This window comes from Lytechinus variegatus, chromosome 12 (genome assembly GCF_018143015.1).
Source record: "Lytechinus variegatus isolate NC3 chromosome 12, Lvar_3.0, whole genome shotgun sequence".
NCBI classification, from domain to species: Eukaryota; Metazoa; Echinodermata; class Echinoidea; order Temnopleuroida; family Toxopneustidae; genus Lytechinus; species Lytechinus variegatus.
Window position 1 is genome coordinate 11407854 of NC_054751.1, and position 17138 is coordinate 11424991.

A 17138-nucleotide genomic window follows, 5' to 3' on the forward strand; every position below is an offset into this window, starting at 1 on the left:
ATTACAATAATCAAGATAACTATTCAAACAGGTTGGAAATATACATGTACATGTAGGAGGTTGCTGAAAAGTGGTGCTTGTAGAGCAACAGTATAAACAGAAACAAGTACATTTGTGAGAATTTGAGCATAAATCCAGTTAAATGTAAAGTTAATAATTAGACTGTAAGCCCACGTGCACATGAGTAGGTACATATAGAATCCTATCAAAAATATACATTTTCAAGCATTTCAATAACCCCTTTAAATAAAACTGAACACTTAAATCATTTTATTCCTGCTGTGAACTGAACCGAGTTCTACAGGTCTCTCTGTAGGGGATGGATCAGTGGTCAGCATTTTTTTTCCCGAAACCATGTTAACATTACAGAGTTTGCACTTACTGTAATACACTTTGGTATTACTTCTTATTATGCAAGTTTTATAATGAGATTTATTAACATGCTAGTCAAAGTATCAAATCTCAAATTGTTTATATGATGAAGACTGCTGAGGTGAGAATCTGTTTTTTCATATTCTAACATTTTGCAAAATGGTATCCCTGATGTCGGAAACATACTGCTCAGCTGCCAATTGGCTCTTTGTCAACATGCTAATAAGTAAACAACACTTTTAATTTTACAACTTGATCATGAAAGAACCTCAGAAATTAATCTCCTTGGTTTCTGCAATTATATTTACCCTTCAATATAAATCTAATTTGTTATTAAAGTTAATCAACCAACTGAGAATTAAGATTGAACATTCAAGGGATATGCTGCCCACTGAACATTGCCACACGTATTTACATGTAATGAAATATACCCCAGCTTATCTTCACACACACTACTGTTAGTCTTTCCTCTTGAGTGTTTACCCCTTAAAGGTCAAGTCCACTCAGAAAAATGTTGATTTGAATCAATAGAGAAAAATCAGACAAGCACAATGCTGAAAATTTCATCAAAATCGGATGTAAAATAAGAAAGTTATGACATTTCAAAGTTTCGCTTATTTTCAACAAAATAGTTATATGAACGAGCCAGTTACATCCAAATGAGAGAGTCGATGATGTCACTCACTCACTATTTCTTTTGTTTTTTATTGTTTGAATTATACAATATTTCAATTTTTACGAATTTGACAATTAGGACCTCCTTGCCTGAAGCACAAAATGTTAAAATAATGGAATTCCACATGTTTAGGGAGGAATGAAACTTTATTTTACATGACAATGACGAGAAAATCAAAATATTTCATATAATAAAATACAAAAGAAATAGTGAGTGAGTGATGTCATCAACTCTCTCATTTGGATGTAACTGGCTCGTTCATATAACTATTTTGTTGAAAATAAGCGAAACTTTAAAATGCCATAACTTTCTTATTTTACATCCGATTTTGATGAAATTTTCAGTGTTGTGCTTGTTGAATTTTTCTCTTTTTATTCAAATCAAGGTTTTGTTGGGGTGGACTTGTCCTTTAACCATGTAGTTCCCTGCTTGGTCTTGAATTCCATTTTCATTTAGCTCACTTTCATGTTCATAGCCAGTAGCAACACAACCCACACACATACTTACTGTACATACCTGAATTTCTCAAAATTAGGTAGCCCAATTATTTTTTGTAGTAAATGGAGCAATAGGAAGTCATTTTAGATGATGTACATTGTATTTTCAAACCACATGAAGACAACCCTATTTCAACCCCCTCTTTGCTCACCAGAGACACAATGATATCCCATGCTGGGGGATTTTTCAAGTAAAGGAATTCATGCACTTGCTGCAATTTCCTGATTTTTCTACCAGATCATCCCAGAGGGTTTGATTAGAAAGCACTTCTTCCACTCCAGGCTCAATGCTCTAATCGTATAAGCAGGTGTAATTAACCATCCCTTCAGGGGCTAGAGTGCATTGGCTTTAGACCCCTGTCACAACGAATAGAAACAAAATGTCCCAGGATGCTTTTATGATAGTTGCTACGCTCTACACCATCTTTAACTAGTCTGCTGTGCAAACCCTTCACTCGAGGTAAAGGTCTGAATGTGCAGCCTACTTATGCCTTGTATACTGAAGGCCCTCTAGGAAACAGCAAGTTTTGTATATGTTCTAGTCTTTGCTTGGAGACACACTTGCTGATCAAAGTTTCAATTAGGGTCTGTGCCTGCAGACTAATCTTTAACTGTGGCTCTAAAGAAAAATCAAGAAAATAAGTCCATGGTCATAGAGATGATGGTCTGATAAAGACATTCCAATTTACAGCTACAAATTAACACCTTGATACTTCCATTTATAATATCCCACCAATAAACCTGACCTGTCCAAAAACACAATATAGATTGTGGGTCACTTTGCTGAATTCTTCTGTTCCCTGAATTTGATATAAGAACTTAAGAAGCTTTCCTATAAGTTGGCACCAGTCTTGATCCCTTTTTGCATCTGCTTCCACAGCAAAACTGACCCTTTTGAATCTTGTCTTGGGGGCACCCTTCTTTTTTGGACATGGGAGTGCAATATTGACGTAATCCTCACATAAGTGTGGTTTCAAATTCATCGCCATTAGCTATGAAACTTGTACCGGAATATTGGCAGATTACAACTGACCTGAAATCATCATGACCACTGTGGTCTCTGCCGAAAATGGTCCCCTTGTATTTCATTGTTTGAACTTGACAACAGTTTGCCCACTTTGACAAATTTATGAATAGAATTTCAATAAGTTATTGCCCCAAGATCTAATTCTTCCTGCAACAATATAAACTCCTGTCTGAATGCATTGAAGTTTGGGTTAGGGTTGAGGTCTTGGAGAATTTGAGTTCAGAAAGGAGAAAATATATGACAATTCTTTCTTCCAATTTTATCTTATTCATTCAATTTTTTTTAACAAAAAGGGGGTCAATGTTAATGTTAGTAAGAATTTTCTCCTGACAAGAGAGAGATCTGATTTTGGGCTCTCAATTTTTTTTAAAATTATACATGTATGGGGCAGATAAGGGATGTACAGGGGTGACTTTGTAATGATAAAACTAACTAGACTACCCTTGATGCATACATTTGATATTGGTGTAACTTGGTTCTTTTCATGTTTTGGAGGGGTGGGATGAGTCAGAAAGTGACACGCTCCAGGCAATTGAATACATCTCCATTCCTTTTGGTTCAGTGAGTCATACCGGTGGAGTAGATATCACCCTCGTTTGACCATGCCGATTTCAATTTCCACCCTTGAGTGAACCTAACTGGTAATTATGGCGCAAGTGTCCACTTCTTTGAAGGTCATGGCATGCAATCAATGATTTGAGTAGAATTGAGTTGATGATACTGAATTTGGGTGGTTATGAGTGGAGTATTGGGAGGGCCCTCAGTTGGTAAATTAGAAGCTCCTTGGTAAATTGCATCTTCTTGTATGAGGGGCCCTGAATTAATAGTTTTGAGCCTAACATAGATTAGAAAGGAATTAAGATATGAAGACCAATTTTGGTTCATAAAATATTTCACATTTCTTAATCCTACCCACCACATTTCTTGGTCATAGCATGGACCTGCTACTCTCCATGGTCATAGCAAGGGGTTACCGACACTCTTTGGTCACAGCAATATTGAGTCTGATTTTACAAGTTCCTGTATATCATAGCGTGAAAATTAACAAATATGAGTTGGCTTCAATTCATTGGGGTTGATGACATGGTTTGCTTCCATTGTTGTTGTTGTTGTTGTTTGTTTTTTTGGCTGCTCCTTGGTCTTGTCCATAGTCACTCACAACTCATTCCAAGAAATTGGATGGGTTACCCTCGAAGGGTGCAAAGTCTCAGCTGGGGTCATGCCTTTCAGCTGCAGAAACTCGATGACAACTCGATCCTTGGGTTTGTCCATTTTTCATGAGACACCTGATTCAGAAACTTAGGAACCTGTATAATAAGAGATGTTGCTATGACCAAGAAGGAATGTGAAAGAGTTTGTGGATGGAATATGGTCTATGGTCTTCAAAGTCTAACCCTTTCTAAACAATACTGGAGTGTTAAATCTAATGATAGAATTTTCACAAAATACATGTAGAGTGCAATAAAAAATCATACAATGTAACTTTCACATTTGTAACATTTATGAGAGAATAAAAGTCTGATGTGCTATTTATGTCTTTTTTAAAAAGATTTTCATTTGTTTCACTTTGGCAAAGTCAAAAGTGGTGGACTTGTGCAAGGCAGAATATTCATTTAATATACATAGGAAGATGTCAAATGTCATGTTATTTATGGTAGCATGTTATTTTTACTCTTTTATTTCATTCCAGCTTGCCTCTATGGACGTGAGATCCAGTATAGCACAGGATGGATCACGCTGGGATATCATTGAAGACCTGGATCTTTTCTACTTTAGACAGCTTGCTGTTAGTCTTCAGGTAAGCTTTTAGCGTTTTATCCATTTTAAGCAATGAAGATGATGGCTCTCTGTGGAGAGGAAAGTGGGGGGGGGGGTGGTATTTAACCACACCTAGGACCCATCGCAGACAGAAAACTTTGCATTTAAATGCAGGTAAAAAAAAATCAAGCACAGGTCTTAAATGCAAGCCTGGCAACACTTCCTTTTGTCCAGGAGTCACACCGTTTTAAAGATTTTTTTTCAACTGAAAAAAAGGGGAACACTTAGTTTTTCCATTTATTTAAGATGAAAAACAAATCAGCCCATTTATGTATTGAGGTATGGGTGTATAGTTTTCAACTCTTGTAATTTCTCAATATTTAGATATAAGAATGTTAATAAACATGTCTTAATTAAAAAAAAATTGAGACACACCTGACATCAAGCAAAAAAATTCGCACTGCACTATTAGGACTCTTTTTTTTTTTTCCAATGTTGGCAGGCCTGCAAATCACTGGCATCACACCTATTGGTCAGGGGGGGATCTACTGTTCCATCCCCCCCATGAACAAAAGGTGTGATGCAAGGATTTATGCCAGTGTTGCAAATGCACGCTTTTGATCTGTTGAAAATCATGTTACATATGATTTTTTTATGATTTTTAAAGTTGCGTTTGATCCCAACTCTCTGCAATGAGCCCAAGGAAAAAAATACAAGGTACTTACTTTGGGGGTTAAGTGGGAGGTGAACCCCAAACAAGAGTTGATTTCAAGAAGATAAATGTATGTGTAGACTATTTTTATGTTTGATGTACATGTACATGTAAAACTTCTTCTCAAGCATAGAATTGGCTGACAAACTTTCTAGGGTGTCATATACTATAAAAAAAAATAAATAGCTAAAGATTCACTAGGTGCACTGTTGGTTAGATTGGCATGTTACATACTTTTTAGTATAATTCACATTATTGAGCAATTAGTAAAGTTAGCAAGATCATGTGCTGATTCTGAAATGGAAAAAAAACATAATACATTACAGTTTGTTCCACTTTAAAATACTGGTGGCTTTGGCTTCAGCGATTTGTTTTCAATCAGGGACTTTTGTTCCATGGGTAAGAGAAAATGATTGAGTTCAATGTAGCATGTTGAAATGTCATTATCAAAGGCACTAGTGTGATTATTAGATCAACCACTAGTTTAACAACAAAGAAAATAAAAGGTTAAGAGAATCCTGCTGACAAGTCATTATAAAGACCCATGATTGATAGACTGGGAAGGAGTGTTGAATGTTCATCAATCAGTATGAGGCTGGTTCACATCTGATATTTAGGATGATTTTTTTTTCAAGAGAGAAATTTGGGAGAATAGAGTAGTGATCTTGTAACATGTATGTGTACATGTAGGCCTACATACACTAGAGAACTACACCATTGAATGGGTTATTCAAATTTTCATCAGGTGATAGATACGCAACACAATGATGTGTTCATACAAATTCTAAAATCTGTATGGATTGTCCAAACTTTCAGTCATTATCATAAAGGCTCATTTGCACTTGGGAAAGAAGATTTAGATAAAATGAAACCATATACAATAGGTCTGCATCATGCAAAAATGATTATTTTTATTTATTATAGGGATTACTTTTCACAAATTACTGTCTAAATCTGATTACATTGGATAAGCTTTAACATTGCAGTTAATGGTTGTTTTACATGGCTCATTTGAGCATTTCAAAGATGAAATTGCCCTGAGCTCCCCTATATTCTTGTTCACTAGCCTACATGTAGGCAGGCCTACTGTTTGGGCATACATTAAGAATGAAGCCCCATTCACACTAAAAATGTTATCATGTAGTTCTTATGTATCAGAAATGCAAATGTTCTACATGTACCTGTTCAGTCAGTGAGTAAAATAAGGTAACATTGAGTAGGCCTACATCTTAGAATATCAGTATTTTGGCCATGTAGGCCTACTCTTACTACACACAAAAAAAAATGTTTACAGTACTTGCTATATACTTGATGTTATTTAAAACCTCAATGACTTGTATTTCTTTAAAAAAATTTGTGAGTACATGTGCATCTTATGAGAATGAAAATTAAAAAATCAAAATATTACTTAGGTCCTACTTTTTAACCAGATTTTACCAAATTCATGTTGGTCTATAATTTTAACCAATATGCTTTTAATTTGATCAGTGATTTTATGAATTTTGTCCATGCTGAATATCATTCCTAAAATGAATTTGATTATGCCTATTGAATCAAGCCATTCAAAGGGTGAGTCGATGTATATTTTGATGAGTTGCAGTCTCCTCAGTGGCTTGCTCAAATGAATTTGCAAGGCACCATGAAGATTTGATAAGGGTTAGGACCAATATGTTAGTGCCCCCTGGGTGTATGATTATGGCTTGAAAGCTATTTCCCCTCTCTCTCTCTCTCTTCTCCTTTCTCTCTGTATTACCCTTTCACTTTCTCAACTCCTTTTCTAATTCTGTCCCCGATTCTCTGTCTCTTTCGCCATCTTCTCTCCCTCTCTTTCCCCTGCTCCCTCAAAGTCTCCCTTGGTCCTACTAGTACCTCCCCTGCTTGTTCACTCTCCCTTTTCCTTTCTTTCCCTCCTCCCTCTTTCCTTTCATACATTCTTCCTATTTTCTTCTCCTCACCACTTGTTGAACTTCCTGTCTCTGCCTTGTGTAATGCTGTCCTCTGAAAGGATTTTAATCAAGATCGCAGATGTGAAATGTAAATATATGTTTCCTACATATTGCATTTTTCAATGTCAATTTCAAGAATTCAGATTTAAATTCAGAGAATCGTATGAACACACACACACACAGAGCTGGAGTCAAGTTGATTAACCCAGTCAGTATCCAGGGTTGCTGTCACATTATGCAAGCATGGTTTGGGGAATTGACCTGAATTACATGTACTGCATCCATATGAGGAGCCCCGTGAAATCGGCATCTTACTATTTCCTCATCATGATTTTTCTCCTATTCATTTTGAAATTGAGGGCCTAATTTATACCTTCAGTATATTTGACCATCTTAATGTATTTGCACCAGTGAACTCCCATTTGTGATGTGAATGGTAGAAAAATGCCAAAATTTACAAATAAGTCCACAGAAAAGATGTTTATTCCTTACTAGTATTAAGCTTTATTATGATACATTTAAAATGTAATTTTAGAATGCATTAAAACATGAGCTTTCAACTCCTAAAACTGCAATATATCATTTATGACTTTGATTGGATTTGACTAGGACTATGACATGCAACAGAAGATTGACTTGGAGATCAAGATGAGAGAGGGTACACGGAAGCTCCTAGCAGCCTGCAAGAGGGAAGCACAAAGCCTTGAAGCAGCCAAAAACCTTCTCACGTCCAACGTGCGCGTCCTCTCGTACATGTCGGAGCTACAGCGACGTAAGACTGCGGAGTTTGCTGATCGGGCAGCATCTAGGAAGATCAAGAGTGCGGGCAGTGACTCTGGTGTAGATGCTGAAGCTGGTTGTGATGTCATCGAGCCTTGTAGAGCTACTGTCTGTGTCTCAAGTGAGAAGAAATTTATTGAACTTTTTAATATTGGAAAAAAAAATCTTATCCAATTTGGAATTTTAGGGCATAATTGTAGGTAAAGGAGAAGTTTATTAACTCGTCCTTTGTCTCCATCCAATTCAATATTTTATTTAAAGTCAAGAATAAGAGCCCAAAAGCATAAATGAATTGAAATCAATGATTTTTGTACTTATTTTTGGATTTTTGGAAATTAGTGTTGGCTTCACCAGAATGTGATCTTGTCCCACATGAACACATTAATGTTAGTATTCTAATATCAACTGAAATTTGCAGAATTCAATCATTCAGAGTCAAGAAGGAATAAATTATTCCTCAATTTGTTGGTATTTTATGACAAAATCACAATATTCAATTGAAAATTTTCCTGATAGAGAGGGGTACTTCATGGATGTATAAAGGCAAATTAAATTTTTTATTAAGTTTAAAAGAACCTCCCCCCCAACTGGTTAACCACAACCGCTTGTTTAAAAAAAAGTAAAATGTTTTTAAAATAAAAAAATCACATGGACTCGAACCAAGTCATCATACACAACACTTGTTCAGATCCAATTGAAACCCTCTCTAAGGTATTTTCCTTCAATGTTTACGTGTTTTAATTTAATGCTCAGCAATTTTCACATTCTTATAATTTTATTTTCAGATTTACAAATTCCCCTCATGTGGAGAGATGTGGACCATATAAAAAACAAAGGAGGTAAAAAACATTTTCTAAAATTATTTCCCCCTTAAACTATTTGTAAAGGCTGAGTCTTAAATGAAACTATAATGATATCTGCTATAATGATGATACAGTAACATTCCTTTGCATTGTTAGTGTGGCCACATAAAAATGGTTGTCATTGTAACTTGTTTCGATGTGCACTTCATGTAGGTAACCATCGTTTCAAATTTAAGTACCGGTATACAGATAAAACTTGAATTTTACAATTGAATGCATTTGTCAGAATTTGACAAATTTACTTTTCAGAAGTAATATGCATATTTTAGTTGTAATTTCTGTGCATTCCAAGTTGCTTTAAGGGTTATCAGTTTTTGTTTTCTTTAATTCAGTTTCAATTTTTGTCACTGTTGAAATTTAGAAATCTGTTTGAAATGAGTATGAAGCAATCTGCGTAATCAAATTTGTTTTTAATCTGCATTTATCACTAAGGATAGGGTAAAACAATATAATTAGATAATTGCATGAGACAAAGAAAAAAGAAAGAAATGGAGATTTGTGTAAAGTAAAAAGAAAAGAAAAAAGAAAAACATTTCTTTTGATCTATTTCAAGAAGAGTCAGCATTTCTCACTATCAATCAGGTAATAAATGTTTAATTACCCTGAGAAAACTTTGATTTGGATAATTATTTTAGCTACAGAATTAGAGAGAAAGAAGAGAAAATGAGCCATATATGTGATTTGAATTTATTAAAAGGTCAAATTTGTTCTTCTCTTTCGTAAAAATGCAATATTTCTCAGCTTCATTAGGGGGAGAAATTTCAAATTATCCAAAGAATAAAATGTAGTTTGGAATTGGAAGAATCATTTTGAACCAAAAAAAGATTAGGAGAGAACTCACTTTGTGATTCTACATTCACATCCATTTATATGCCTAACAAACACATAAAAGAAGTCCTGTAATGCCGTTTGAATAATGTCAGATCATTACCACACCTCATTTCAGAAGAAGGATCACTCTGTCATTGTACACCCTTTATGGGACATTTCCCATTTCATTCAACCCCTTAATGACTTCATACTTATCACACAATGCTTTCAACCACAATGGTTGAATTCTGTTGTCCATAGAAGGCTTTCTATTGGATAAAGTGCAATGTGATTTGGATGTTGAGTGCCTGAAGAAACACTTTGGTGAATTGTAACTGTCAGTTTAAAGATTGTATTGTTAGAAAGCTCACGTAAAGGCTGAATTTTACATTGGTTTAAAGCTTTTTATCTGAAGTCAATTGTTTGGCAATGTATTATGTGAATGTGATAATGAGATGCTTCGCAGTTTTGAAATACAAGACATGGAAGAGATTGAAGATATTTGAAAAGTTTACATCATACATTTGTACAGATTACAATGCACCCAATGAGCACTAAAATATGTGTGATCTTTAAACAGAAACGAGATGTTTAGTATCATTTAATAACATTCAAAATTCCACACATAGTAACCGTATAAAAAAATTCTTATGTTAAAATGAATTATTATCATAATTAAATTTCCTTTATTTTCCTAGTCAGGAAAATTATAAAAAATGTACTTCTTTATACATGTACATCAACTACTATTACACTAGCGTATCCAGCATCAACTATGACAAAGAAATGTATGGGCCCATGCTCAAGCATAATAGAGTCACTATTGTCCCCAGACAATTAGGCACCTGAAATGCTTTGTAAGATCTGATGCTGGATACGCGAATGTATGAGATCGCCAATTGGTCCTTTTTAAACCCCAATCATAAAACAACAACAAAAAATACTTCTTTTAAAATGAATTACTGAATGTAGTTGCTGATCATTCCCTTTAAAAATCTCAGACAGACAAATGGTGTGGCATTTCACACGCTTTTCACCTTAATCAGGATTATGAAGGTACCATTATCCAGTACCTTAATGCTATTATCGCCAAAGGACATTTCTCAAGCATGAATGTCAAGACAGGTGGATGGAGCAAAAACTTAATTGATCTAATGATTGCTTCCTTCGTGCACGTATTACTGGTTCAAATCTGACAGCTTGCCTTCTATACACATGCCTACACTAGTGTTTAGTGAATGTTGCTTGTGTGTGTCAATGAAATGAATAACTTTCCATCTGGTGAATTGTAATGTGGTTGGTATTGAATACAGACATGCGGTTAAACATCTAATTTTACAGAAAATATGAAGGGTTATTAATAATTAAAAGTGAATTTTATGAAAATTAAAAGAGAGAAACTGGCCAGATGACATGGCCAGTAAAAAGAGAAGTCCTGGTTGAGTATTTTTCATGAAATGTTTTTGGCAGTGATTTTCACAAATTGTTAGACCTGAGCTATCCGAATCAGATGCAAAGATTACAGTAGCTTTGAACAATGGTCCTTGAAAAATCATTATTTGTTTTATGAAATGCTCCCTGGATAAAATGGTGGTCAAATGTACTAGGTCAAATCAAATTGTTTTTAATGTGTTTTGTTGCTTGTATTACACTTACAAGATAATGGGCACTGCACAAATTATCACCTCTTGAAACATTCATTATACATGTAGTATGTGCTATACGTCTAGATAAATTATTCATCATTATACAAAAAACTACAAGAAGTTCTTCAAGCTAGCTCTTGAATTCACAGAATTTAATTTGGAAATGTATACTGATGATTGGCATTTGTTTTTAGAAGTAAATGAATACGAGTGGATACAATGAATTCATGATAAGAAGGTAGATTCTAGGCTAAAGTAAGATAAATACCCATCAAAATAAAGATGGCCCCTCTCTAGCTATCATAATATTTCATCCTGACACGTTTGTGTATTATACGCTTCCTCATGAGACAAGTACCCTCCTCCTTCTTTCAAATCACGTACAGCCTCTCTAAACAAGCTCTTATGAACACAAGAATACAACAGCTCTGTCATCATCACCCTATGTTTCCAAAGTACTGTATTACTGTTTTTTTTGCAGTGATTTTTTTAAAGATTTGCAAGTCAAGTTTCATGGAACTTGTGACTCTATAGTAATGGAAATGTCACAAAATAAATCATCATTCATTCCAAGCCTATTACAAAATATATATGAAATATGGTAAAACAGCAGTTGAGGGAAATATTAAACATGGACAAATGTAGCTTTAGTCGATTTATGGTGAAGACTCGCTTAGTGGGCTATTTCGTTAGGCATATGTTTTTAGCAAAACAGAAAACTAAATTGCCAATGACAAATTAACATAGCATGTACAGACTTTAAGTACACCATATACATGAAGGAATTCATGTATCTGGTTCGGCTCAGGTCAATGAATTTATGGTACTAATGATGGCGCTCTGTTCCCAAACATGGAACCCAAAATGTGCATGCTTCCAGAACAGCCCCACTCAACCCCTAATGAAAACAGATTATAAAACTACATGTGTAAGTCTTTCTTTCTCAAGTATCTAGCAACAATCTTGAGCTTGATCAAGGAGATATCACCTCTAGGGGCGATATCTCCTGGGCTTGATCAAAATTGGGCTGATGGGGACCCTACTATGAAAATCATAATAGATTAGCCATCATTGGTCCATAGCATAAACATGGCCTCCCCCTGATAAAGGCTATGCTTCTGTGCAAAGTGAATTGTGACACACGTTCCCATTTTCTCCAATTTATGGAAGTAAACAAAGGGATTTGCCCAGACACTGCTTGAACGTGACAGCGGATAGGTTTCACTCTGATATCATTGGCTTTGTTGCCATGACAACCCAACACCTGTCTTCTTGTTTGAGTTTTGAATAAATTTGTCTTTTTTCTATATTGTTTCCAACTCTGACAGGGTATCCTTGGCTATTACCAATTTTCATGCATGCCAAGTCCTTTGAATTATCTATGACTGATTCCACTATGCTTTCCATTAAAATAAGGACAAACCTATCTATATTAAAGTTTCTTATTTTAAATTTGATTTTGAAGAAATATCAATTATGTTTAATTTTATTTTTATATATATATATATATATATATTTTTTTTTTTATAAATCTTTTTAGGGTGGAGCTTTGCCTTTATTAAAAGCACTTTTTCTCTATCGCCTGAACTTTTGGAATGATGTTTTCTTGTTATTTAATAACATAGTATGGATAGTTGACCTTAAATTCTTCCTCTGATAAAGCATTTGCTGACTATGACTGACCTATTTAAACACTAGAGCAGTACATGATGTTTGATGCTTTTGATCTCACTTTTGAACAAATTGCTGGTGTTTTTTGTTCAGATCATTCAGATCTGCAGTATTCTGTTTGGTATAAAAATTCATTCTATTCTCCTAATTTTGATATCTTATTTTCTTTCAGATCATCACAGATATGCAGTGTTCTGCTTGCTGAAGATAGACACCCAAATATATGCTACTCAGCTGGTTTCTAATATAGACAGAAAAGCAACAGATGTCAACTTCAAAGATGTCATTGTATTGTAAGTTTTATTGCTTTATATTCTATATTGAAATATCTAATCTTGAGTTTGAATAAGAGGCCGTTCTCATTATGCTTTCCAAAACTAGTTTACTGGAAACCGATTCAGGAAGCCAGTTTGGAAGATCACTTTGCTAGCTTTCCCACTTGATCACACGAAAGTGTTTTTCAAAATCACCTCAAGCAAGCGCTCTTGTTGCTATGGAAACGCTCTCAGTGGGATGACACATTTCGCACGAAATTCGAAACCGCAGCATAGGCATTCTACACCTGTCGTGTGGAGTAGCGCACTCAAAATGTACGAAGATCGCTACCCGAAGAACGGTTGTGTCCTCATGCTAAAACCAGTTTAATGAGGCAAAGTGATCTTGAAAACTACATCGGTGGTTTTCCTAACTGGTTTGGAAGATTGCTTCCAAGACCGCTTGGACTGCTCTCACTACGCGTTAAACTGGTTTCCACTTAACTAGTTTTCAGTAAACTAGTTTTAGGAATGTCGTGAGAACAGCCTCTATGATACCTAATCTTTATGCATGAAATCAACTTTGTAAACCATAATCCCCTGTCCTGAAACCAACTCAAAACAGCAGTGGCTAATAAATACAAACATGTCATGATTGATAGTGTGTTGATGCAAGACAAATCATCTCACAAATATGTTTGTGTGCATTGCATAAAGTTGCGCAGGAGAACACATGATATAATTTTTTTTTTTATATATACTTGAAGTACAAAAAAATATGTGCTGAATTTTCAAATAAGTCGAGTTCTTACATTTTTATAGCCAGGTGATAAAACTTTTTTCAGTCTTTGCACATTTTTTTTTACACTTCATAATATCTCATTAAAATTGCAGATTAAATGATGTACTAGTACTCTGTTGCCGAGTCTTGCTATATGATGTTTGGACAAGCCTCAAGTTCACCTTTCTACCTTGATTGTTGATTGTTGAAGTGAAATAAGATATTTATATATCTTAGTGTTTTTGCTTATAGTTGGAAATAGTCTTTTTGACCTTTGTATTTGATGTCTTGCAGTGACAACGTAAAGCCAGATTTCACATGTACCTTAGAAGTCTATTCATACAACCTTCACAATGACATGACAATAGCCAGCACACCACAGAAGATCAGAAGAAAGCTGAGCGCCCTCTCGACGTCTGTAGGTAGACGTGGTAGTCTAGGTCATAGGACACAGGTCAACTCATCGAGTGGGGTAAGTATTGGTCTCTTAACTTTCCCTTCTGATTTTCAAGTCCTGATGCTTTGTTTATCTCGGTCTACCAGTTTTCCTTTAGTTGAAGCCTCGCCCTTACTCTACTGACTTACAGGTTTCATAGTGTGTTGTAAGCCATCACCAACTTTTATAGATGGGTTCTATTACACATATTCCCTATAAGTGTAAGACAACTTTGGGATCCACCAAACCAATTTTAGTTATATAGACAGGTGGCCACTCTAACTGTATTTAACTGTATTTGGTTTAGTACAGGAGGGGTAATCAAAATGGTGAAGTAGATCCTAATCAAGTAAATGGCTGAAATCTATCATGGTCGAAAAGCATCCTGGACAATGATTCAGTCAGGCTTAAGTTGGAGGCAAACCACAGACCAGTAGTTAGTTCATTATAATACAAATTTACAGACGTTTATTAGGTTAGCTGCAACAACTACAGTCTACATCACTGCTCCGACATCTTGGTAGCAACCATGCCAGAGCTTCTGGTAGAAGTGGTCACGTGTAATAACACAGTATAGTCTTGCAGATCTTTATCATTTATCACCACAGACAAGACAGATGCTGTTCGAAAACTAACTTCAATAGACCAAAACCAAATAATGCCAAGATGTCGTGGACATCAAAGCGGGTATTCTTGAAGAGGGAGAATCTTGTTGAAGTGTTTATTGGGGTGATCATTGTGGATTTTTTTTGACTTCCTCTACATCTCCAGACATATCCCAACTGCCGATCTTCGTTCATCATCAGTTATTTGATTTTTTATTTTGTGTTCTATAATTTCAATTTCACTTTTGTTCTTTGTATATTTTTATCTACTCTTTGAAACAATTTGATATGAGTTTCATGAAAAGAGTATTATAAGACTACCGGTATTATTATCTTTATTATTTCATCTGAATATTTTCTTGATCTTGTAGCCACCTGAGGAGGAACAGTCAGAAGGTCCACGGTACAGCTTGGTGGCCAGAGCAAGATTTAGTTTACAGCAAGTCAGTGATCAAGTACAGACATTTGATCTTGTCACAGAGAAAGGTGAGTATAACTATAAATGAAATTCACTCTGATCAACCATTATCCATGTAACATCATAAAAAAGAGGGTTTATAGGAGGGTTCAAAACTGAAATAATTATTGTGGTAAGGTAACTTTTTGAATATGTGTATAATATTTTTTTATTTTAATAATCTCAAAGCGCTCTTCAATAAATACAACTTAATTGCCCTGGCCATTTTTTTTTTTTTTAGTAAACAACCATGATGGGTATTTTTATTGTTTTTGTTATTTTAAAGTTACCTGCAACTTTGGGATATGGTAGGCCCCACACATTATGCACAATGTATATTTTGGACAAAAAGTCAATGAGGTTATTAGTACTTACTGAAATTTCAGGAAAATATTCCAGGCACACAAGCCTTAAGATCTGAAATTTTTAAGACAATGTCACTTTCTCGTGGGGAACATTTCTATACCACAGCACCAATCAAAAAAAAAGGTGCTCTTCAAATCTCTAAGAGCAACGAGATGGACATTGAGGCCAATCAATAGGGCATCTATGACCATGAACTTGTATGGCCTTGGATTGATTTGAGCCGTCATCTCACATTTTGTCCCTTTATGATATAATTCAGTTGCTCCTGAAATCAGGCATAACTCTACAATCAGCTTTATAAATCACCACAATAAATGAAAGATCTAACATATTTGACACCGTTGAAGATACATGTATCTGTGACTTAGTACAGCCAAATATGAAATTTGTTTTGTAGATGATAACACACCACATCAGCTGCAGTTGTTTGGTAACATCTGTTGCCGGCTTGCTGCTCAACCGCTCTGTATGGCAGAAGAGACAATGTCGGGCTACTTATCCAGTCAGGTAAGAAAACAGGCTATATTATTTTTTCCAAAATGTGACCATAAGGTAAAATCAATTATGTATGTGTGGGTAGTTTTTCCTACAGATCGATTCTATTTGGACTACAGGAATCTGTTCGACTTGGGGAAAATTTTGACTTAGGAAAGGTGTATACATGTTTTGAATAATCTGGTCTTCAAGTTTGCTTTGACTCAGGCTATGATTCAACATATAGAAGATCAAATTATGCAAGTTTACCTGTATGTCCGACCAACCCTGTATGTTGGTCCATCCTGTTTACCAGTTCTTATGAAAAGTTGCAACGCTGTCAGATTAATCATAGTTTTGGCAGTTCATGATATTGAGTAAGAATGGAGAACAAAAAGGGGGGTTGGGTGTACAAAAAGATTATTTGATTGAATTGCAACATAGAAAACCTCTCTTTGGGTGACTTACCAATATACTTTCATTTATCCAACACTACACTACCCAATTTGGTATCCAAAAATAAATTGCATCTTTCTACTAATGATCTTACTATTAATGTGTGTTTGTATTCACAGGATGAGTTTCAGGGTAAACCTGTATCAAACAGACTGTGGGGTAGATTAGAAGGATCGTGTCTAACGTGTTGGGATGATCCCACAGACGGCAATCTCGGTGAACCCATTATGACATTACAAATCAGAAAGGTAAACAGACCCTTCTATCTTGTGATTTTATGGAGACACTGTTTCATGAACGTTGTCAGCATCAACTATTAAAATCGTCACCTTGGACAGTTTCAGTCAGATCCTATGTTTTGATTTTTCTGATACACACTTGGTTCCGTTTCATGAAGACTTGTTATAGCAACAAATGCAGAATTTGTATTACAAATTTACCTTAGCCAATCAGACAAAAGGATTACAGTAGCTTTCAACCGTTATTGCAAATAACAAGTTTTATGAAACGGGTCTATGTCTCTGATTGTTAGTATGGTAGTTATCAGAGAG

General features: G+C 35.2%; 1 protein-coding gene across 3 annotated transcripts in view; it reads left to right on the plus strand.

Moving 5' to 3' along the window:
* Nucleotides 1-17138, plus strand: part of LOC121424766 (rhotekin-like) — a 43246-nt gene that overhangs the window by 13979 nt on the left and 12129 nt on the right. For 2 of the 3 annotated variants that reach the window (XM_041620536.1, XM_041620537.1), the window contains exons 2-9: nucleotides 4263-4370; nucleotides 7598-7889; nucleotides 8554-8607; nucleotides 12931-13051; nucleotides 14088-14265; nucleotides 15206-15320; nucleotides 16055-16164; nucleotides 16707-16835. In XM_041620536.1, coding sequence (XP_041476470.1) covers nucleotides 4263-4370; nucleotides 7598-7889; nucleotides 8554-8607; nucleotides 12931-13051; nucleotides 14088-14265; nucleotides 15206-15320; nucleotides 16055-16164; nucleotides 16707-16835 — 1107 coding nt within the window. Of the gene's footprint in view, nucleotides 1-3893; nucleotides 3896-4262; nucleotides 4371-7597; nucleotides 7890-8553; nucleotides 8608-12930; nucleotides 13052-14087; nucleotides 14266-15205; nucleotides 15321-16054; nucleotides 16165-16706; nucleotides 16836-17138 lie in introns of all 3 variants that reach the window. The other variant, XM_041620538.1, reaches the window with a different exon arrangement.